Source organism: Amblyomma maculatum, chromosome 4, assembly GCF_055883805.1.
Source record: "Amblyomma maculatum isolate TAMU_Amacu chromosome 4, ASM5588380v1, whole genome shotgun sequence".
NCBI classification, from domain to species: domain Eukaryota; kingdom Metazoa; phylum Arthropoda; class Arachnida; order Ixodida; family Ixodidae; genus Amblyomma; species Amblyomma maculatum.
Window position 1 is genome coordinate 32,924,754 of NC_139347.1, and position 25,081 is coordinate 32,949,834.

At 42.0% G+C, this 25,081-nt stretch overlaps 1 protein-coding gene across 8 annotated transcripts in view; it reads right to left on the reverse strand.

The window, feature by feature from the left end:
* Positions 1-246: 246 nt before the first annotated feature.
* The window catches only part of NaPi-III (Na[+]-dependent inorganic phosphate cotransporter type III), an 81,472-nt gene continuing 56,637 nt past the window's right edge, over positions 247-25,081 (reverse strand). For 7 of the 8 annotated variants that reach the window (XM_084601014.1, XM_084601016.1, XM_084601020.1 and 4 more), the window contains exons 5-13: positions 24,335-24,431; positions 21,043-21,162; positions 19,777-19,821; positions 17,058-17,161; positions 14,900-14,972; positions 14,409-14,491; positions 14,001-14,122; positions 11,834-12,019; positions 247-5,479 (exon numbers count right to left, since the gene is read on the reverse strand). In XM_084601014.1, coding sequence (XP_084457140.1) covers positions 5,236-5,479; positions 11,834-12,019; positions 14,001-14,122; positions 14,409-14,491; positions 14,900-14,972; positions 17,058-17,161; positions 19,777-19,821; positions 21,043-21,162; positions 24,335-24,431 — 1,074 coding nt within the window. In that variant the 3' untranslated portion in view covers positions 247-5,235. The remainder of the gene's footprint in view (positions 5,480-11,833; positions 12,020-14,000; positions 14,123-14,408; positions 14,492-14,899; positions 14,973-17,057; positions 17,162-19,776; positions 19,822-21,042; positions 21,163-24,334; positions 24,432-25,081) is intronic. The other variant, XM_084601021.1, reaches the window with a different exon arrangement.

A 25,081-nucleotide genomic window follows, 5' to 3' on the forward strand; every position in this document is an offset into this window, starting at 1 on the left:
CTGCAGTTATTGCTGCGAAGGGACAGTTGTTGAGCCACCACTGACATGCCTTCCTTAAGCCTTGACCATTCAGCTCGACCCATGTTGTCATGCACGCTGCTGATTAGTTTTACTGCTTGAATGGACAAGGGCGCCCTGGCTTCCAGCAAATATTTTTGATGAAGTTCATGTCACGCAGCTTCTGTGAAAGGTTCATATTCTACTTCAAACACTGCCTATGAAAAAAAAAAAAAAACAAACAACAGATGCCGTCAGAACTACTACATCTTTATTAAGGCTAGACTGACTAGGCATGCCTTCTTTCACACAACATGCCCTTCCCATTCTTTTCTTCTGGGTTTTTCAGCGTGAGAACAAATCTACTCCTCTGTTAACCTCAACACATTTTCCCGCCTTGTGCAAATGGCACAAGCTGCAAAGGAGTGTGGTATCACATCATGACAAGAACAATAAACATTAAAATCTGCATAACAAACAACAAAAGATTATGCAATATCACTGCTTGAAGAAAGTGTTGCACAGTAATGTATGGTGTAGCAACAAACATCAACAGGAAAGGCAGTCTTTACAGCATGCATAATTCTCGAGACTAACATGAGAAACATGAGGAAAATAACTTTATGCAGAACAGACTTGCACATCATGCTGACACATGCATAAGAATCTATATATAACAGATGCAAAAGAAAAATAGAGAGGGCCCATCAGTATGTGTGTTCACAGCACATTACTTTTCAGAAACACTTAAAAGCGTACAGACACCAAATTTTGGATGTTTTTTCAATACAATAATGCATTGAGGCATTATTGTACGTGAATTACCATAAAGGATTGCCTATGACCAGCGAATAAATTATTTTTAGCTTGAGTTTCTACAGTCGCATAATGACGGCAGTGTTAAAGGTCAATTTAGGTCACATGAAATGCGAGAAATATTGCGAGGGACATTTAAGCTCCACTTCAACCCAAGCCATATGAATGTGCTTTCGTAGTCTAAGAGTAGCGTGCCTGACTTGGCATCCAAGACAACTGGAAGGTTGATCCTTATTCAGTCTTCACATCTCAAACGAGCAACCAATTTGGCAGCTCTTACCAACTTCCTAATAGTATCAGGTTGTATTTTTAAGTTGCACGAAACTTCAAAGAATCAGTGCTCGGCCATGTCAGCTGCCAGCTAACACCTGCCAGTGCCAGGCCCGTGTTTATCGCTCATAACGCCGATATCGAATTTTCAGCGAAACACCGTCTTTGCAATCTTAATTCATTCCTACACTAAAACCAAACTGCCTCAACTAAACTATCCTTTGACATAGCAGCCGTTGCTATCCTGTTAAACTCACAACTGAAACAGCATGACAGAGGAAAACAATCATGAATTATTTAGCAGTCATATGTAAATATCAAGCAGTGAAAAGACTCAACCAAATTTTAGGTTTCTATACTTTTAAGGACAATTTTATGAGCTTTAAATAGGTTGCTTGCAGCAATCATAGATTTGGAATATATACTGCAAGAAATTTGAGTCACATCAACATTGTTAGTTCACGTTAGAGTTAAAAAACAAATTCACCTTACATTAACACAAAGTTATGGATGTTGTAGGATGAGGAAGGAGCTATTCATGAATAGGAGCCCGAGGCAAAAAAAAAAAATAACACACTAGATTAACAGTACATATAACATGCAAATTTTTCTTAGAGTCTGGCCTTGCAGAAGCAGAGAAAAAGACAAAGATGCAAGAATGTGCAGTTGGGCTGTTTGATATTGGATTACATTTAGAGCAAGAATGTTTGTGAATTCAGAAAAGGCACTGCAATGAACGATTCTTTAAAATCAGCACCAGCACTTTTTTTTCCGAACAGGTGCCTTACATGTTAGTGATGCAAAGCAAATGTGAACCACCACTAGCTAGGGCCCTCTGTTAGCATCTGCATCTTCCAGACATACAATCACTCACAAACTATACACACACCACTTCCTGCAGCATTCTCCACAAAATAAAGGCTGCAAAGCTATTTACAAGTAGATAAATTTGTAGGCTTATCTACAAAGAGTTCTAGAGTGTATAAGCTTGTACTGCCGCACTGACCAGTCTTGGAACGAGCCTTCCAAAGCTTTGGTAGGCTTATTTGGCACTGCATTTAGTTAGACTTACTGGCAGGCAAGGCTATCCTTTCACAGATTTTTGGCAATAGCTCTGTACAAATATGCTGGACCCTACAGATGTTTATAGCGCTAAAACTCTCATCATTCACCAGTGCTTCATGAAATAACACGTTAGGATATTCTAAAAAAAGGTCAGGCACTAGACGTTAACCCTTTGACTGTTTCTGCCATAGAGTACTGCAACCGCATTCCATCCTGTGGCATTTTTGCCGTACGGGTACTGCGCTGTACGCATAGCGTTTAAATAAATTCGACACTGGGGGCGATTTTTTTTTTTTTCTTTCAGAATATTTGACAGTCAAAGGGTTAATAAGTAGCCAGTTTCTCAAGCTGAAAATCACGATAAATTAAGCACAATTTTCATAATTTTGTTTTATGAAAGAGGGAAAAACATGCTCTGGCCACTATTATGCATTGCAATATAAAACTGTTTTCAGACCTTCTCAATATCTTGGCAAAGCCAATAGCATAAATCACAGAAGTTGCCAATGAAAATAACATTCAGAGCACTTCCACATTATTCATCCAAGTCAAGAGATGCAACTAGTTCACAAGCACATTCAGCACAATGGTGCTTTCTGATGACGTCCGTGCAGGGGAAAGATTAAGTTCACAACCCTGGCATCGCATATAGACACAAGTGTTCTCTTTCATCAAATCACATTTATGTGGCTTTGGTTAAAGCATGATCAAGAGCTACAAACTGCGCAGTTCCACACCAAACCAGAGGTTTTCAAGGCGGTATGCCGACAGCAAACGAACTCCAGACTAAATTTTGTGCACCGCTTAATAGTTGCACACACTAAAGCAAAAAAAAAAAAACTTACAAATCACGAAGGTTGAGAGGGATGGGAAAAAAGAGGGTTGGTATATATTGTTGATGTGTCAAGGTGTAGTATAGTTTGCAGAACTCAAGCACGCACAGGACCGGTTGAAGTTAAAGACATCTAGGTAACCGCGAAAGATTTGAGTGGATCATCATCAGTGATGTGAATTACGCTTCTCTTGCGGTAAAGTTTCCGACAAGCGTGACATGGCTGCCTTCGAAAAACAGTAAATGTCTATATATTATATATATGTGTGTGAATGCCCAAAGTGAAGGGCAGTTTGAACTGGATTTGTACATATTCTCAGCAAACCCAAACACTATCTACTTAGCTGGCAGTGCAACAGAAACTGCTTGCCTCAAAAGTAGCTAAAAATTTCAGGCCAGCCCGCTCTAAAACTAACCATCAATACACTTCTAGGTACTCAAAAGGCCACGAAGGCCATGACGCCGGTTTAGTATTACCAAACCTACTTGACCTAAATGTAAAAGGTTCTCACCAAGCATTGTACTAGTGTATATAATCAATTGGCCACCAAACATAAAGAGTGACAGAATTATGTTTCAGTGCAAACAAATGACCTAAATGCCCAACAAAGCAAGTTTAAGTATTAAAAATATAGTATTGATGGCTTGCCTAACAAGAAGAAAATTTTATTTCTTTACCATATTCAAAGGACATTCGTCAGAAATAAATTTGTGAAAATAAAACAAACTTGCCGCCTCCCTCGTAAAAGTACACACAAAAAAAAAAGACATCTGAATTTCTTCCACAGTATGCACACCTATAAAAGAAGTAAAATGACTGTGTGACTTCCTTTAAGAGCAATGGCTAGCATTTAGAATGGCCGACTAGTGGCGAGACAAGAATAAATGCTATTTTCACAAAGCATTGTTATGCACGCCAAATTCGTAAAACCAATGCCACACTATGCTCCGTGTAGCATGGAGTAAAATCTAAAAGGGGTAAATATACGCTGATAGGGTTTACCTGCCAGCCACTTTGATTGTACAATATGCAGTGTTGTAATGACATACAGTGAAGTCTAGCAACCCTGTTTTCCCCCTACAACTCTCAGTACAGAAAACATGACTGGAAAAGACAAGAAAAAAAAAGGTGCCACTTCAGGTGAAGAGACAGAATGGCTTTATGCTCCACTCTTTTCTTACGAGACTTTCCAGCCTGTCTTTCAGTGAATAAGGTGCCCATCACAGCCCTATTCCTGATAAAAGGGAACCAGGGAAACAAAACTCTATTAACATGCAACCATGCACTGCAGTCACAGCTGCTTTATAATATGACCTAGTAAAAAGAAGTCTACCGCAAAATAAATTTCTCAATTCACTGCTTTCAACATATTGTTCAATACTGAAATTACTGTGAAAGCCAGTTGTGGCTTATTATTAAGTTCCGTGGCATGCCACAAAAACAAAAAAACAAAAAACAATGCAGTAAACAAAGACTAGTTAAAAATAAGATTGCAAAAGGCCCGGCTCACTAAATACTAAAATACAAACAAATAAACAAAAAAAAACATCTGCACAAGAATTCACATGGTCCTCCAGGGCAAGATGACAGGGCAAGATAACACAGCCCAGGAAAGCACACAACTCAGGACTAGCATGTCCAAACTGAGAACGAGTAGCAAGCTTCGGCAATTATACACTTGCAGAAAAACAACTGCTCCAAATAACATCCACCGCAGCTCAGGTGGAGGATAATGAAACAACTGTCCCCCTAGATTGGAGGACACTGATGTACCACACACACTATCACACCAAATCCGCAGGTAGAGGACGGCCATCTGTCCACATTTTCTAGCTGGTGTTGCTCGACACAAACGGTGCACAGCATTTTTGTGCCCTTTCGCCTAAACCACATGCCGGTAACCAAAGCCTTCCAAGTAAACACACGTGCACCACTGTACATATAGACCGAACTCTCTTTTGTTCGCGTCACTTATAACCAAGGCTCGTCGCAGCACCATCACACTTGGGATTTCCCTTCCACGCTGCAGGAAGGGGACGCAAATTGTTGCTGCAAACAGTCCTTGCTGCCTAGCATCCCCAAATGTCACAAAACTGGGGTGGAGCACCCATCTACCAAGCGCACACTGCAGGCGCGGAGAGGCGTCTTCTTGTTCACAGGATTGCAGTACGCACTCTTGATAAGCCCGATGGTGGTGTCAACTCGGATAAAGTGCTCTGGTGGTGGTGGTGGTGAGTGGAATTCGTGACGCTTTTCAGAGCGAACAAGCTGCGTACAGGATGCTCGTGATGGCAGCAGTGAGTCCGCCTGTGACAGGCAGCGTGAGCAGCCATGCCATGATAATGTTGCGGAAGAGGCCCCAGTCGACGCCCTTGCGTGACCGCACCCAGCCAACAAACACGATGGAGCCCACCTTACAGTGCGTTGTGCTGATTGGGATGCCCACCTTGGAGGCCAGAAGCACTGTTGAGGCAGCACCGATTTCAATGGTGAAGCCACTGTTTTGAAAACAAAAACAAAAAGACTCTTACACCAGAACCAATCACAGGAACGTGTGCACAATACCTTCATCGGATTGCTTAGTTCTGCTTTGCACTACATGCTTTACATTAACTGACAAAAAACGAAATCAAAGTACACTACATGAATTAAAACTAAACTGTTTCATGCCACTATGTCATAGCCACACCTGGAATGAAGATACAAGAACAGAAGAAAGTGGGGACATTTTTATTTGCTGCCAGATTTCCCATTTGAATTTGTCAACTTCTCATAGGAAAGCAGTGAAAACTTGTTTTCTTCATTGTCTGCAATGAGAGTACCACTGCACTGACTCTGCGGCTTGCAGTGAGTGGGCAAGGTCATCTTGACAAGGAGACTCAAGTCAGTTCGGTTAATCATATACCACTATATTCATATATTGCATTCATATACTTTATATCTGCTCTATAAAAGAAAAACAGAACAATATATCTGACGCTGCAGGATGTTGGCAAGAAGTCTACAATAAACCACTGTTAATAAGAGCGCACTTACCAAGTTGGTGCGGTTAAAATGTAGTTTTAAAACTAGCTTAGGCACCATTGAAACCCATGCATTGCCTGACCATTCATGGCACAGTGGCTAGTACTTTCCGTTGCAGTTTCGCTGACACCGTACTGTGATACAAAATGTTTCCTATCTTTCTAAAAAGCACTGCCAACATGCGGACCATCAGTGATACAACAATACAGCCATTCCGGCCATGTTATTTTTGGCTTCAAATAAAGATGAAACAAGCCCACTTCGGGGAGTCGACCAATAAACAAGCAGTGAAATTGAGGAGAGGGAAGCATTTTGGAAAAAGAAAGAAAGAAAAAAAAGGAAAAAAAAAGGAAAAAAACAAACAAGAACAAAAATGCGGCAATATCCATGTCGACAGGCAGTCCCCAGAACGTTGCCTGCATCTGTGTTCATGCATGAATGCACCACCGACTATATTATCACTGCCAGCCCTATCACAGTGGTCCCGACCAGTCCACGTGGGCTCACATTGTGCTAACTGTTGCATTGCAGATGTGCGGCAGCCTTGTGGTGATGTGTGGCAGCGTGTAAAGTATGTCTTGCGGCGCTGTAGTTGAATAAGGGTGTCATCATTTGTAGGGAGCTGTGGTGTTGGGAAATATGCTCGTTCTGACAGCATGTGTGCAAACAGGCGGCGATCAGATATCGCGCGCTGACAGGAAGGAGAACTTCGGCCCCAAGGACAAGAATTCTCCTAGTTTTGCCGATTTAGACTGCTTTTGTTGCTGCACGGCCGTCACAGCAACAACTGAAAATAACCAGACTTCTGGCTGATAAGACTAAAAATAAGAATAAAACAAGAATAAAAGCGCACATACGTGCATTCACGGGAAACTTACTGTACCTGAATTTTCCTTAATTTCCAGGGGGCTAATTTCCAATTTCCTGAAGTCCGTTAGAGTACGCTTTCAGAAACTGGGTACTTCTTTCCGCGTCCCCGCCAACTAGTACATATTAAATATTAGCAGGGCCAGTACACCGTTCCCACGGCAATAACAGGAATCAGTAGAACGGCATCCATATACAAGCTTCATTAGTGTAATAAAAACATGCAAGCTCAAAATAGGTAGAAGTAAAAAGCATCAACGTTAAAGTTCTCACATTGTCATAAGCAGTAAACAGTCCTAAGTAGTAAGCAGACTAGTTACTACACAGACCACTAGAACATACCTACATTAGCTAGACATGTCAACGGTGGAGTCGACTTGTGGAAGCAAGTATATGCATAAGTTGTTCATAACAGTATGAGTGTGAGTAATCTTCCCAAACCAGTTTACTTCAAGCATTACAAGCTTTTGTGTGCGCAGTTAACACCGCTGTTCCAAGAAAGGATCATCATTTTAGCGACAGGTATAGCAAGAGTGAGTTATGCAGGCCAGGCAGTTCGTCATAAGGAGATCTTTTTTTATATAATCAAGTCTATGGAAAAGGGGGGACACTGGTCTTAAAGCCATTTTCTTTAATTTTTGAACTAAAGTGATGAAACTTGCCACACGTGTGCAGTTCCTGGTGCTGATTCCAAAAATATTAGTTTTTCTCTGAACCAATTAGGCGTTGAGATAATTAACAATGGTGCACTTGTGTGAAAACAATAGAAAAAAAAACCACTTCACAAAAACTTATTAGCATATAGCTATATACTAGAATGAATAAGGAACACAATGTTGCAAGCAGATTTTTGATTTAATGATTATTTTTCATTTTATTGCACATTGAAGTTTAGTAGTCGTAACATGAAAACACAGTGGTCACAAAAAGTGCCTTTATAAAAAATTTTAAAGAATAATTAAGAAATCTGCTTGCAACATTGTGTGCTCCACATATTTGGCTTAATGCTGAAACAAAAATCATTGCTGTATCTGAAATGGGTGTTGAGATATCGCATTCACCAACTTGACAGGAGACCAAAATTCACATCTTGAGAAAATGAGAAAAACAAACGGAAGTCATTTTTAATCACTAAAAGTAAAAAATATGTACATGTCAACTACCAGACATTGTTAATATGCCCCAGGGGCATAGTCATTTTGAGCACTACCGCCTTTGTGGCGCTTTTTCAGAGCACGCTGCAAATTTTCTGCCGATGCACGCTTGCTTGTAGATGCAACGGGCCGAAGCTTGTCCTTTTCTACCATACGCCGCACACTTCTCTGGCCAGGATTCAAACACAGCTCGTTCAAAATTCCTACCGAGGTCCTTTGGTACCCTATATTAAACTTCAAGACTGCTTCTGCAACTGCAGCCTCAACACTGAAGAGGGATGCGTGCCTTTCTTTTGGTGCCAGTGCCCATATGAGAGAGTGCAGGCTCTCATTATTATTTTGGGTTTTTCCCCTTGCACATCGCTCAAGGAGCTTCTTGTCAGAGAGGCACTCATAAATTGATCGCAATGCCTTGCATACATGACTAGGAAGGCTGTAGCGGTGCCTTGGGGCTGGCTCTCCTTTGGCACTGGCAGCATTTTGCCGGCACCAGGAACTTGAACCTGTTGGGCAAAGGCTGTGATCCGACTCCTGATCATTTGATGTCACATGATAATAGGTAGCCATCACCGCTTTTGCCATTTCTTCTATGTTGCCACTGTGGGACTTGAGTGCCCAGCCATAGTAAGAACTTAGCTTGTTGACTAGATCACCAGTTAGTCTGCCTTTACCACCAAGTGGTTCCGAGCCTGACCCTTTTTGTTTTGACAGCAGATTGCGGAGAGCTGTCCACATCCGCTTTTGAACATGGTTAATGCAATCTTCTTTGGTGACCTCAACGTAGCCATACACTTGGTCATCTTTCAGGGCGAGGAAGGACCGGCTGTCGCCGTCTGACAGCACCGTTATATATCTGAGGTTGTGCATCTGGAGCGATCTTCTAAATAGGATTAGGGCTGCTTCTACTTCCATCTCACCAGCCTTTTTATCAGTATTTTTCTGGCAGACGTGGCTTGCTCTCCATTCTTGGTATGTGGGGTCGTCCATTTTCGGTCCCCGCTCACAACCTGCGCAAAAATTGCTCAGGACAACGTAGTCTAGGACAAACCCCGTAAAAAGCTCGATGACAGTGCCGACTCCGATGTGGGAAGAATGCCCACGAGTCATCCAAGTCCCATCGTAGGACACGGCTACGTTGCCAGGATTGTCAACGTTCAGTTCATCGTACAGCTTCCGGACTGACTCCGCGCATTCAACGGTCACTTTCTCGGCTACACGCGTCGCGGCAGGCGTCAGCTTTTCTTTTACGTAGCTCTGCCACATTTTCGTGTGCAGTCCACGATGGGAAATATTCATCGCGGCAAAGATGTCGTTGAATGCAGTCCGCCGGTTGCCGGTACTTTGCATCGCGCGCGCAGCCAGAATGTTCACAGCGAATGTTCACTTTGCTTTCCGTCCACACGCGGCGAACTCCACGCCGATGCCTTGTCGCCGCAGTTGACACATGTCAAGAAAAGCTTGACAGCGAGGCCGTATTCGCGATCACCTCGGCCGATTTTAACACTCCCTCCACACGTTTTACACTTTGCACCGTCAAGAAGGCTGTTGATCGACTCGATGCAAATCACGGCGAAGCTCGTCTCATCAAGCGGGCAGATCGCGGCATCACTGGCGGCAAAGTCTGTCTTACGTTTCGTTGCTGGCGTTGAATCCAACTCCCGCAGTTTGGCGTCGGCTTTTCTCTTTTCACTTGCCAGATCGGAAGGCGTCAGAAGCGTTGTATCGTGACGAACGCGGCTGATGACGTCTGAAGTGTGCTCGCTTGACGGGCCCGCTAGGCCTAGCTGATCCGTAGGTTTGTCGACACGGTCACTGGACGCAGGAATCTGCTCGTTTTCGGCGTCTCGCAACACCAAAGCACCAAAGAAGCATTGCCGATCGACGACGTTTTCCTTTTTTTGCCGTATTTATGACGCATCGCAAACTTTCTCGTTGGCGTAGACATCGCTGCGAGATCTCCGAGGCGTTCGAGGCTGACAGCACTAGGCAAGATGCGTCTAAGGGCACGGCTCCGACTGCCCTGACGCACGCAGCAGACGACGCGAGACGCGAACGGCCAATCACAGGGTCCCTTTTTGTCACATGCACCGAAGCAACGAATAGGAACGTGTGCTGTGGCTTTTTTTCTTTTCTTTGTTTGTATCGAACTCGAACCAATGAGCGAAACGACGCGCAGGAGCGCGAAATTTGAAGGCGAAAAGCCACTCTTTCGAAAGAGACCAAGATCGCCGTGAGCGCGGCCGTGGAACGGAAGCTATACTTTTTTGAAAATGCGCTATTTTAGTGAAAACATCAGCTTGAAATGAGCCAGCCGACTTGTTATAAATTGATATTACGCTTCAAATATTGACACGAGAGGTGAGAAACTTGGTGGAATCAGAGAATAATAGTTGTAGATTCTAATACTTCAGTTTTCTAAAAATTGATTTTTGGGCGATTTTTCCGCCTTCAAGACCCGTGTCCCCCCTTAACTGCACGCTCTCACAATATTTCTAAGGTTCAAGATTTTATATGCAACATGTACCATTGTTTAGTAGATCTCTTGTAAAGACCAGAAAGTAGTACGCTAATGGACCTGTAGTTTTTCTGGCCTTGACGCCCCTTTTTGCAGAAAAATGTTATTTCAGTTTCTTTTGTGTGCCTCGTAAACGGAAGCTTATGAAGCAGTACGAATACAGGGTGCATGCTTTTCAAGCATGATACCTCTGTTCTCTCTCAGCAAATGTACACAAACTTGATCTTTACTTCACCCTTTCCGCAGCCACCCACAATTCTTATTTGGATTTAGTGCCACAACCCTTAGGTACACAATAGTGCTTGATTTGTTTGGATAATACAAATTTAAACATATACTTTTTGGTTGGCCTGATTACCAACTACAAATTATTACTAATGACAATGCCTTTCTTGTGTTCTCTTCTATACTAAACAAGGCTACATCAACAAAATGTTGCTTAAATTTACTTAATGTAATGTACAGTGTTTGTCAAGAGTATATGGGTCAAGGATTTTGCTTCTAAGCACCGTAACTGGCTCGTTGCCCATCTCCAGCATTTGAAATCTTGTCCCTGCTCTTTACTAGCTTACCTGTATATTCCAGTACTGTTTCCAGAAGTCTCGTTAAAGGGCTTAGTAGTGAACTCTTTGGGCAGTATATTTTTGTCAAAAGCGCTTATATTTTGTGCCACACTATGTGGCTCATCGCACACCACTAGCATTCTAAATATCGAGAAGGTGAAGGGAACACTCTAGTCACTCTTTCTAAAGTTAGGACTTGTATGGATACAATAAAAGGCCTGCTCATAGATCAGAAGCAAGATCCTTGGTGTCTAAACTTTTGACAAAACCTGTACATTAACTATTCCTTGCATAAAGCTGGATGGCCCAGCACCATAATGTGCTCAGCATGCACTGCTGAAGCCTTCAACTTCATCCTAACCACCCCTGACCGGACTAGCCATCGATGAACATCCCCAGTTATCACATTATCACTAAACGTTGCACTCTCGCAGGAGATACATAAGCTACACAAATGGAAGCTGTCTAGGCAGTTCTATTGATCAGCTTTCTGTTGCATCAGTATGTCAGTTTGATGAATACAAATCCAACCTTCAAAAGCGTACAGTATGAAAGCAACACCAAGGAGGATGAGGAAGGGATGCTAGTACAATATAGTGAGAAAATTGAGTATCTGACTAGTCAGCACGTTTGTGAGATAATTCTCCATTAATTAGCCAAACCACAGTAATCTAATCAAGTCAAAGGTGAACAGAACAATTACACAATTAGTCTTCAAAATAACCTTACTTGGAAGGCGTCACTTTAGTGAGGTCCTCGCCCAGTGTCTGTATCACACGCCGGCCCCAGATCCAGAGCCCCAGACTGATGCCTACTCCTCCGTACAGAAGAATGTAGATGGGAGTCTCTGACGTCTGGTACACGTTGCCTTCAAAGTAGATCATCCACAGGGCAATCAGGGGCCCAATCGCATTGCTATTGAACAGAGAGGAAGGGGCAAGTGTTAAGCAGCAAACACTTCGGATCATTTGGATCACTAACACTTCGGATCATTTAGTGATTTAATCCACCGAATTCCAGCTTCAACAACTGCAATTTACCAGAACTGGAGGCACCAAATTTTACTTCTGCGTTTTTCCTTTGCAGTGATGTGCAGCACATTCGAAAACCCAGACAGCATTGTTTACTAGTCCAAAACTGGTGAATAACATGCAATTTCCTTCTCTCATGTTTCGGTGTCGATTTCAAAAACCAGTAAATGCTGTGACGTAAGTGAAGACCCAAGATCACGTAGGGTATACAAATCAGTAGTATGGTCACTTCTTCATTCATTTTAATCCATCCCAAATTTATGCAAGCCAAAGAGCGAGGATGACATAAATGGACAAACAATGACTAAGTTCTTGTAAGGCTCACATGACCTGAACTCAGCTTTTACTATGGCACCACTGTCTAGCCGTTGACACAGAAACAGAATTGTCAGGAGAATATTATCCGTTGTACAAATAGCTCAGCTGGTGTAAGTGAATTCCACATCATGACTCACGTGTACCATTCTCTTGTGGAAAAAAGGAAACATCCGAAAAGTTGGCACATCTACTCCTTTAACCAGGTCTTAACATTCAGCAAGCCTTGCAGCCTTTAATAAATACAGTGAGATCATGTTGATGTCAACCCGCTTAATACGATTTTCGGCATTCACAGGTAGTGCCCTGCAACGGCGAAACAATTTTCAGATGGCCAATACGATCATATTTTCACGTCATTTTCAAAAATATATAAAAAATTTGCGTGGCTGTTAATCTCCCTCCAAAAGGCACGAAAAAAAATTAGTTGTGGTTGAGCTCTGGTTAACCCTAGTTGAACTGCGAAAGCAACGGCGGAAGCTTCTTTTGCCTGCGACATTATTCCCCTATCACGCCCTATCAGTGTAAGGTGCTACATTTTTGGAGACACAAGCTCATCCTTTAAGGGTATGACGTGAGAATGTAAGCTACCAGTCCACATATAAAGTCACGCTTCAACCAAGCCGTGTGGACGTACCTGCGTGTCGTAGGGATAACGAGAATGCAAATGGTTATGGCAGGCTGATTCTGATGTCACCCTCCCATATGAAAGGAGTTACCAGAGTTGGCAGCTCCTGCCTGTGGCATAGGTGTAACGTGAATTCAAATGTCATGGAAGGCTAATTTTTTTAATGAGGAGACCGTAGCTATGCCTCTTCACGGTGCAGCTGCGGTCACCTGAGGTCTCCCTTTGGCTGTTGTAGTGTTCTTTCGCAACAAAAATGCCCATTTTTTTTTGGTCAAGAATGTACTCTTTTTTTTTTCTTTCCCTTCTAAATTCCTCAGTTTTTGCCTGTTGGTGTCGAAGCCTGCACCACTGACTTTGGCAGCCTGCCAAGATGCTGCACACTAATAACACCTACACATGTTAATCTTTTCACAAGACCTTCTGCGGGGAAGGGGGAGCCCAAATTATAGATGCTCTTAGCAGCTTTGTTGCGGGTGAGGAGTAAGTGACGAGACTGGGACTAGTTTGTACGAGTTTCAAAAATTTGCTTCTGGACACTGAGAAACAAGAAGTCCAGCGCCAAAGGATAGGTTTTTCGAAGCAGCTTAATACAAGTGAATTCTGCGCTAAGTGTGTTTCATTACCAACTTTTTCTGGGGCTTGTTTCAATTTTCGAAATAATGTACTTCTGAATTTTGAATTCCATGAGAGTCTCTTCAAAAAGATTCCACTGTACTTCGTTTCTTATAAAGGCTTGTTTCACAGTCTACCTCAATAATCGGGTGATTGAATGGATGAGGAAAACGGGATACTGCCCGCTCTGGACACAAACTGTTCACCAGAACGGCAAACAATGTAGCCATAAACTTTCCCAGCCTGCCAAAGAATAATAGAGAAAACGGAACAATGAGAACGAAGTGGTAAGAAAATAAAAGCCCTTCACCTAACATCATTGCCGCCATGTGCAAAAGATCCAAAGACTGCTGTGAGAACTTGCAGAAATGAGAACAACTTTGCCGTCTCTGGCTTATCATCGTCATGGTTTTCCTTGATAGGAGGCACAGCCTAGAATGAAAAGAAAAAAAGAAGACAGAGAAGTTGACCAACTTGCAGTATTGGGTACGCGCAACAATGAAAGTGTTTGCTTAGAATAGTGGTATGCTTCTCGTAGCCATCTGAGGCTGCAATGGTCTCAGCGAAAATTTAACAAAAGCACATAAGCGTGTGCATGCACTAAAATGTGCATACTTATAAAAAAAAAAGCGTGGGACACTGAATTCTTCTTGTAGCGAGAAACTCATAAGACTTTTGGACAAAATTCACTTTTCCTTAGATGCTACCAAGCACTTACCAGGGCTGCTTCCTCAATCATCACCAATGACAACCTCTTGTGTGGAGTGTGGTGTGGATGTGGATGTAGGTTTGGGTAATCATCTGCAACAACGGTGTGAGGATAATGGAACAACAAACAATTAAGAAAATGTATGCATGTTTACGAGATTATATATGGCTCGTATTTATCTAGTAAACGTTCGTAACCAAATCCTTCTCATGAATTGTTTTGATCATGAGATGCAAGATTATTTATTTACCACTCAACGAGGTTGCTCCTGAAATTAAAATTATATGTGCCCCTTTTATCACTGCTGAACAGTTGTTAACAACCCTAATTGTTAATAATTGTTTACAGCCTATACCCCCCTTCTTCCAATCTCCTCACATACACACAAGAAAAAGACAACTTGGCACACATGTGCAACAGCGGTCAAGGGCAGAGAGGAACGAGCCACAAGAATATGCAAGTTCAAGGCTAGCAGTTAGCATAATACGCTTGAAACTTACTATGTTGGAGCTTTCCAGAAATAACTTCGATGCTGGTACGCCGACCACCGTTCAATATGTTTCCTGCACTTAGCTGAGGGAGATGAACACAAAGGGAGAGAAAGAAGAAAAATACACATCAGGGGCCAAGGGCTTCAGTTTACAAAACAATGCCAGTGAAACAGTGAAGCCTTAAAAATAATGGTAATTTCAGCTCTGACTGACAGTGCACACAAAAAAATAATGGTAATTTCAGCTTTGACTGACAGTGCACACAAAACTTTCACTTGGATGTCATGTCAGTGCGATTCTGATATAATGAAATTCTTTTGGCAGCACATTTATTCATATCTGAGTTTGTTTTCTCATGCCTGACAAAAGAGTTACGAATGTACATACATATGCAAGTGCACATTTTTTAGAAACGATTTGATTTGATTTGTGGGGTTTAACGTCCCAAAGCCAGTTAGGCTATGAGAGACGCCGTAGTGGAGGGTTCCGGATATACAGTCAAAACTCGATTTAACGAAACCCGATTTAACGAAAATCTCGATTTAACGAAGGTATCCTAATTCCCCCTCAGACACCCATAGGGTTCAATGCTTTGACTAACCCGAAATAACGAAACCGATTCCGTGATTTGTCCCGATTTAGCGAACCTTTTTTCGAGAAATAAAGGTGAAAAAGTGTTAATTTTTGGTCTATTTTGTAGACAGCACCCCAAAATTAGAATTTTAGTAAGAATTGTTGTTGTTTCTTTTCATACGCGCTAGCGGCGCCGGTCGTGGTGTTGGCGCTACCCACTCGGAAGTAGCACGGGGGGTCATGACGATGACCATACGGACCCCCAAAGATTGCGCTAGTTGTATGATTACCAACTTTGGCGCCAATTTGTCATTAGCTGTGTGGCTTGCCGTCCCGTCGGCGGTATTTAGGGAAGATTGTTGCGCCGCTAGCCGAACCGTCCTTTGGGTCTGTGCTACCGGCGTGAATTCGTCACGCGCGAGTGCGACGAAAAGTGAAAATGGTACGTGCTAACCGTTACGACCGCGATAAGCTGGTACGGTTTATGCGGATGCAAAATGCATTATGTTCAATGGGTGCTCAGTCGGGGACTTGACTTTACTACTTTTAAAACGAAAGTACTGTTTAAGCGGGTACGTTTTAACGAGGTTTTACTGCAATCGAATGTACTGAATTATGTGCCCAAGAAATGCCTCATTCAATTTAACGAAGTCCTCGATTTAACGAAATAATTCACGGCTCCCCTCAACTTCGTTAAATCGAGTTTTAACTGTATTGACCACCTGGGGTTTTTTAACGTGCACCGGCATCGTATGGCACACGGGCACCTAACTTCTTGCCTCCCTCGAAAAGTGGCTGCCGCAGCCGGGATTTGATCCCGCACCCTTGGAAACAGCAGTCGAGCGCCATAACCACTGCGCCACCACAGCGGGGCATCCCTTTTTTTTTTACAAATGAAAAGCTGTTTGTATTCACTGTGCCTACTGATGTGTGCCTGTCTGTGTTAAAGCAGATTTCTAAAGACTTTTTGAAAACTTGTTCGCGCTTGTCTGTGTCGCATTAAATATCTGCCTTAAAGACATGGTCCACCTGGCTCAGAAGTGAGCACAACTAAAATGCCCTTCTTCGCAACACCCAAAAGCAAAAGAGCCACGAGAAATCTTGGTAGAAGTAAGATAGCGAGGGAGCATCATTAAAACCGCTTCATGACTTCACAAAAAATTTGCACGAGAGACCATTGCGAGCAGGATCAATATAAGCAGGAGATGAAGAAAGTTACCGAACACACTGAATTGTCAAAAAGTTGTGTGTAAATAACAAGGACACAAGAAAAGATATGAAAACCACATGCAGCACATGAATGGATGTGGAGAAGCAAGAGCGACGGTGAAATGAAATTAAGACACACCATCTAAAAAGACATATTCTGCCCTTTCTTAATTATGTGGTTTATTTAAAATATGCGTACACATTATTCCCAGAGAAACTGGGCCTTCACTGCATAAGGCCTTCCATTCAATCCTCACAATCAACTTTTTATGCTGAAAAGTTTAGATGGCCGCGCCTACATTTGCTCACAGATGGCAAGCTCACGAACAAAACAAAAAAGGACAAAGCTTGCGTTACAAAAGCTTTCACAATCAAATGAACTCACTTTCCTACTGCTGTCTGTGTCTACCAAATCATCGCTGACTGGATCACTTGGTGAAAATGAATATGTCAAAGTCTTGGGCAGATCCTTGGTTGCCTGGGCTAGCTCTGCATGAAAAAGGACAGCAAAGTTTAGCATTTAGCATTTTTTTCGCGTGTGCCAAAATCAAACATTAACTGTAGCAAAAATTTTGACATACACACATAGTTTAAGAATTAAAACAATTCCTGCAGGTGGAATGTCAAGAGCTCTTTCTCAGCTTATAAAATACAATGATGTTCAGTAAACGAATTTTGTAGGAACTCAAATAACCTTACAGGAAAAAGTGAAGTATGGAGCAAGCAAAAAAACTAATAAAAAAGTAAAAGAACCCTCCAGAGCTACACATCTTTTGTTGCACACACGCAATGAATAAACACTTCTTTTTCTTCTAATCTCATACATTAGCATGCAACATTAGACTTCGAATGTTGCATTCTCCTCCCTTGCACGGCACTCTTTTTCAACAAAGCTCACCTTGGCCATCATCATGTTTTGCAACGTCAGTAAGGAGAGGAGAGTTTTCTGGAAGAGAAATGAGCAAAGCTTGCATTGAAGCTGTGCAAATTCTGTCTTGGAGTGTGCCTCTCCTCTCCTCTCCTCAATGTGATGGACGGGCAAGAGCGAGACAGGAGCACAATTTGCACAACAAACAGCAAGCTTTCCTCCTTCTCTCTTCACGAAACTGACGCAAATACTATGGCAATTAAACAATCACTGACACGGAAATATGTGGCATACATAAATAAAAGGAAAGATTCACAACTCTAACAAATAGACACTCACAAATAGATACACAGGACAGGCGCTGACTCCAATTTCTTTTTCGAAGCGACACAAATTGAAACTTTTTCAAAAAACAAATGCTCTCCTACCGTCGGCACCATATGTATGCCAGTTTAATCCTTCCTTATACAAAATTCAGAAGACAACTTTCTCCACTAAATAGTGATACTGAGGTGTCACTGATGCAATCCGATCCCAGCCTTTTTATATAAGAGGCTTCGAGCAACTCACGGACAAGAGTGTCCTTGCTTCTGCTTAAAATTTATGTTAACTTTGATTCACACTTTGGCTTGAAATCGCATGATTGGCAATTGGCGATCATTCATATGTCGGCCAGTTTGGCCGACGTGTGAATGATCAGGCTGCAGAGCATAAGCGTTCTCTGAAAAACAGTCCGAATTTACATCTATCCACCCATTGCCAATTGTGCGATTTCAAGCCAAAGTGTGAACCAAAGTTAACAGAAATTAGGATTTTAAGCAAGAGCAGAGAAACTCTTGCCCATAAGTTGCTCGAAGCCTCTTATATAAAAAGGCTGGGATCGGATTGCATTAGTGACACCTCAGTATCACTATTTAGTGGAGAAAGTAGTCTTCTGAATTTTGTTTAGATAAGGAAGGATTAAACTGGCATACATATGGTGCCGACAGTGCGAGAGCATTTGTTTTTTGAAGAAGTTTAAATTTGTGTCGTTTTGAAAAAGAAGTTGGAGTCAGCACTTGTCCTGTGTGTCTATTTGTGAGTATATTTGTTAGCGCTGTGAATCTTTCCTTTTAAGAGTAATGCCCCAACTAGCCCATCAATTAGTTTTACCTGCACAAATAAACACTGCCTAACCGATGAGAGGATGACATTGATAAAGCCAATAATGAATGACACAAGAAAAAAAAAATTTTTAAGGGTACAGTTTGGCATTGTCTCCTCTATGATTTCATCTTCACAATGCCTGTCAACTAAGAAGGAAAGTATTGATTGTAGAACATGCAAGTCCTTAACGTACACTTCTTTTTATACTCCATAGGTTTTGGAGCTGGTAGATATGAGAATACATCACAGAACCGACAAAATAGTCTGAATTCAAATTTCACTCTCTCTCTCTCACACACACGCGCGCGCATGCACACACACACACACACATCAAATGTTCATCCACCATCAATAAACCTACTGTTCAACATTGCAATATTCATCTCAAGTTCCTGGGCCTTAAAAGATGTCAATACTAAATCACAAATATTTTGAGCATGTGCAATGTTTTGAAAGCTGATACACTATTATCATAATGCATGCATGGGATAATCACATCATTAGACACATGTGCATGGTTGAAATCATGCAATCTACAGCAGTTAATCCAGTGGAGTGAAAAGGCAACTAGTGTTTACACTTCAGACATGCAAAATGGTTCACAGCGTAACAACATGGCTAGCCTTTGTATACTTGCCAGAGGAACCAGATGATTTTGTGGACGTTTCTGTCAATAACGCATCAAACGCGAGCATCAAAGCACATTAGAAAAATGCCAGCTTGTCCTGTCGCTGACGCTAGCAGTAAACACACACAAAACACCTTAGCATGAACTATTACTCAGCAGGGAAACTTAACCTCATTACACAAGACACACTTGCCGATAGGTTCCTATCGCATTCCCTGTTATGACCTTCAAATGACCTCCAAAGAACACCAGCTCTACCCAGCTGTTTGAAAACCCCTGCGGCATAATTCTGATAGCAGAGGGAATAGTTACCCTGCTCCTAAATCAGCTTTTGTTATCAAATTTGCACTTCAAAGATTTCAGGAAATCAAACACAAGCGCACCATGCTTAAAAGGCAACAAAATCCTGCTAATACACTATGCAATCAGGGGCTTGAGAAAAACAAATTAAAGTTTACTAACCAGTCATGGTTATTCGGTCATTATCAGCATCGCTGGAAATGTCCCCTAGAAGGAGTGCATGCAAAAACAAGCATGCGATGCTGTTAGAAAAAGTTGGGCCCTGCAAAATGCTGGTTGCATGCAAGAAAAAGCCGCTTAAGGTTGGCTTTAATCACTCACGTGCAATGCCTGAATTCAAAGTATGCGGGAGGCAAAAGGACAAATGTGTAGTTAAGTGGGATGTTCATGCCAGAAGGCATGCCAGTTATTTACCTGCCCAGACAATTTTAACACCAACAAACAAGACCATTTCTACATGTGCATTAAAATGATCGACTGAAACTAGCTGCAACAGTAATCAAAACCTCCTGACATAAGCCTTTCCACCAAACCATTCGCACAATTTCACGCTTAAGCTGGGCCTCACCATCTTAATATGGGGACAACTGTGAAATACCAATTACGTTCAGCGACACATTAAATGCACTACATTATTTTGCCTAATATGATGAAATTCTTGTTTGACTCAATATACTGGATACAACTGTGGCAGATGTTCATATCGCAAAGTCATTAGCTATGATTAGCTAGAGATGTCAACAGGGTGGTGAAACAGCACTGTAAATAACTTCTTTTTTTTTCATGATTAACATAAGCAACAGAGGTCATAAAAGGACTTTCACATATGTTTGAAACAGACTTAGAAGATTGTGCAAGATATCGTAGTAAAAAATTTAACCACCTTTTCTTTTTCTAGACGTACAGTAGCACACCGCATTCAACTAGCAAGGGAATGCCTGCGAGTAAAGCATGGTCATATGTGGAATTTTGCCCCGTATTTTTTTGCACAGCTGTGAAAAGATACACATTGCTTTTGTTGAAGGATTATGATAAATGTTTATTCAGAGTTGAGACAAAACAGCTTGCCTCACAGTGAGGATATAAGAATCACATCTATTCAATGTTTAATGCAAGGCAAAGGGGAGCAGGACTACATAACTGTTCAGAAAAAAGCTCAATAAACCTGAATGTAATAAAGATAAAGTACATTGATCTGTTTGAAAAAAATATTTCAACTAGTTGCCAGTCCTCCCCATAGTAACTGGGCATCAGTCGCGACATTACTAGAACCTTGTTATGGTATTCTTAGCAAGGACCAGTTACCTTACAGGTGTATATAAATTTGATCTTTTCTTGGCACACAAAATGTGAGCTACATGCGCTAGTTTTGTCACAGACATCTCAACATGCTGGGTGCTATTTCCATGCGTGCACTCTCTCACTCACTCTCAATGGTGGTCCTGAGACGAGGGACAATGAAGAACCAGACGACAATGATGGCGATCACAGCGACTGAGAGGGAGATTATCAAGGCACCCCACCAAGGGATGAGGTGAAACTTCAGCACTGAAAAGAAAAAAAAAGAAAGAAAGAAGAAAGAGTCATTATATGAAGAAAACAAATCACAGCAGCCAAAAATGTCAGAACAGCAGCTTGGGCTCGTTGGTGATTCGTACTAAGGTAATACATAGTGCAAAACATAGATGGGAACATGAGACAAGACGATGACCCAACAAGCACCGATTTTCAACAATTTTTATTTCGACGAACACACAACTTCACATACCCTTGCAAACAGGCACCACATGCGCCAACAGTTCAAAACCTGAAAAGGCTCTGCTGACGTGTCAATGCAGGCGAGACAACAAAGCCGCAAGGGTACTTGATAAACCTCCAGAGTCAGTTTGTGGAATGCTTGGAAGCCATTTTCCATACCGTTGAAATGTGGGAAAAAGTATACAGGGCAAACAGGCAGATGTATTATTAAAAGACTGAAAAAACAAAAATAATGCTGAACAAGCGTGCAGGCATTTAGAAATTCACGTCAGAGATTGACCATTGAAACTTGTGCTGCAGAATTTAAACAATGTGAAGTGCTAGAAAAACACAATGAACAGCTGGTTCGTGAGGTAATCAAGCGGCTGAGATAACCAGGCTACGAGAGCAATGTGTTGGCACACTTTCCTTACTGTTCCCAGAACGAGAACTTGAGCTGTTACATGCGCAATAATTTTTGTGAGTGTGCAAAGTGCGTGCTCTGCATAGCGCACAAGCCACATGTCTATGGCACGCGTGGTGCCTGTTTGCAAGGGAATGTGAATTTGTGCGTTTGTCAGAACTGTTGAAAGTCTGTGCTCACTGTGTTATCTTTTCATCTCGTGTTCTGATTAGGTTTTGCTCCTTTTCACCTTAGGACAAGAATGCCAGCAGAGAGAGTGGTGAAAATGTGCAGTTTCACCATTCTAAGTTGCATGTAATCTAACAAATGAAAATGTTGATAGAATACACCTGTCCCCACTGCTTCACTTTGATGAAAAGCAAGAAACCCACTTCGGAGAGATAACTAACTCCAAATGTGGCTCGAAAGGTACACAAGGGCTCACATAGATGAACTCTATTGCACAGGCAGATACTATATATATTGATACACAGTAGTACATAACTGGTACAAATTACTTTTTTAGCATAGGTTGGTTGAATGTTTAAAGGAAGGTGGATGCCAATGAGTAATTACTCCCCTATTACTTTTCAGCATAGCCACAATGCCCGTTTAAACACTTGTTGCAACAATACACCGAAATATTGTAAAGGAAAGATCTGCTTCAATCAAGTTCCTGAAGCCACTGAAATAGATATGCAAAGAGATGGATCGAGGATGGTTGAGTACTTTCCTCCGCAAGCGCTGTAACAATTCACACAATTTGTTGGCTAAGTGCAATTGAGATTTGTTGTGTAACAACATGGCACCTGCGAGAAAATTCCTTGCCATTATTAGTGAATTGCTACTGACCGACAACCAATACGTCAAGCAGTAGCGTGCCCTCGTGGTCCCAAAAGACTGTGCCTTTTTGAAGTTTGACTTCAAACTTCACACCCCTGAGGAAGCCTCTGAATGGTAGGCGATTCAGAAATGATATTGAAGCTTAATGAGCAATCGTGAAATCGCTTCACAGGCTTGAAAGCCTTGGTGTACCGTTGGAACAAATGGTTTGGTTTATAGGGTTTAACATCCCAAAACGATTCAGGCTATGAGAGATATTGAAGTGGGAAGCTCCGGACATTTCAACCACCTGGGGTTCTTCAATGTGCACTGACAGCCTTTTGCCTCCATTAAAAAGAGGCCACTGCAGCCTGGATTCGATCCCATGTCCTTTGGTACGCCAGTTGAGCCCCTAACCAGTGTGCTACGGCAAGGCATTCGAACAAATTTTGGAGGATTACAGCAACTACTATGAAAAGTAATGTGCATCATTGAAATCCCACAGTGTATGAGGTTCTCTGCTTGTAGAAAAAAAGAGTTTGCCCATGTCAGCTCTTGTTACTTTATTTTTCAATTACCCTCATTCACCCCATGTGAAAAAGGGTTTACAGCCATATTCTGGCACTATTTTCCAGTACAGCTTTTCGCCCGAGGCCCATTTCCTGTATATTACTGGAAATAAATTTTTTTCAATTTTAAATTTTTCAAAATGGTGCACATGTGTTTTTAGCTACCAGAAGCATTGCAATGCATCAGTACTGGGTTCTCCACTTCGATGTTGTGATGGGCACTATGCATGAACAAGCTTTGTTATCAACCAAGTTTTTGCATCACAGTTTAGCGACCGCTGCGTAAGCTCTAATGATGGTGCTTTCTACCCAACTGCAATTCGAGCTACTAGACTCGCGAGAATTGAGTGCTATTTTTTTTTTTTTTTAAATCTCTCTTGGAGCACGCTCATCTGAAACCACTGTGCCAGGCAATCATAAGTGCAGATAGGATATCGTTACCTAGCAACCATGTCTGCAGCACTAAAACGGCATAGTACACGCCCCAACAAAAATGACGTCGCAACACCTGTAGTGACCGCTACAGCTCCACTGCTTGACAGGCCCCCTTGTCTGGGCACCATCTAGTAGTGGCTTTGGGTGAAGTGTCAGCAACTAAATAGGTCTTACACCATATTAAATACTAATTCATGTAAAATCTAAAGCAAAGATACTTGGCACAGAACAAGGGTACATTAAAGTGGGAATTGTATCTAAGTTTTAACGACACATCCCTCCCTGAGAGTCCTGCTAGAAGCACTACTTTTGAAAGTGCAAAATTGGACCATGAAATCTGCGCCACAAAACAGACTCCAGATGTGAAAGAAGCAAGTGAAATTCTGAGAGCGCAGCAGTCACCAACGGAAATCAAATAAAAGCCAAAACAATCGAAATGGTTACAAGCAGTTTCAAGTTAGCTGATTCTGATTATTTACAGCACTTTTTCCTGGCCTCATGAGGGATCACTGTAATCTGAAACGGGTGTTTCTAACTTCACATTTTATCCAATGATTTTGATCATAATGCAGGACTAGATCAGATAAATAGGGTTGACAGAGCTGGATAAAGCTATGGTGCAAGAACAGGCTTTCAAGACTTATATGCAACATGAGAACTGCAGTTTTTCTTTTCAGAGCACCGTGAAATAATACATAAAGCTGCCTATTGAAACACACATTTTTCAGAAAAGTAAGAAAAGTGCCCCACTTACGACGTGGCCCATCGTGCACTACAGAGAAGACATTGACGAAGAGGGTGAAAGCATAGAAGAAGGGCAGGGACCTCAAGCCAGGCTCCAATGGCTTCTCCTGTGGGTGAAAAAATAACACCACAGCAAGCTTAGCTTTATTCTTATGTGGTTGTTAATACACATATTACTTGCACTACTATACATGTACATAACATAATGTCATTGTTCTTGCTGGTTGCTATGCAAGCTTGCCCATTTAACACAATAAAGTTTACAAAAAAATGAGCACAAGTTTGATATGCAAAAGCAAGTAAAAGTTTTTACGCTCAGTTATGCTTAGGAAGGCACAATTATGCCAAAGTGCGTCCAGATAAACTTCAGTCATGGTCAGGCTTCATTTCCTTACTTGTGCTTAGTTAGGCCTTGACCTTGGTCATGGCCACAGTCACTCATAGCAAGTCGCAGTGTAACCCCGTATACCAAAGTAAACACTCAGTCGGGTGGAAGCAGGAATCCGGAAATTGGTGAAACCCACTGTGCTAAGACTCGAGTGCTTCTGCACTAAAAACTGCTTGTTAAAGCAACTGCAGAACAAGGCAGCTGTTATATTGCACACTACGAAACTGCAAACAGGTCGTTTAGGCTCCATGAAAGGTGGCACACAGTTTTGAAATGTGCCCCTCTCAAAAATGGCCAACGAATCAAAGCATACTTAATGAGGTTGAGGCGGACTTTTGCAGCTTGCAGTTTTGAGTGATATGTGCATGT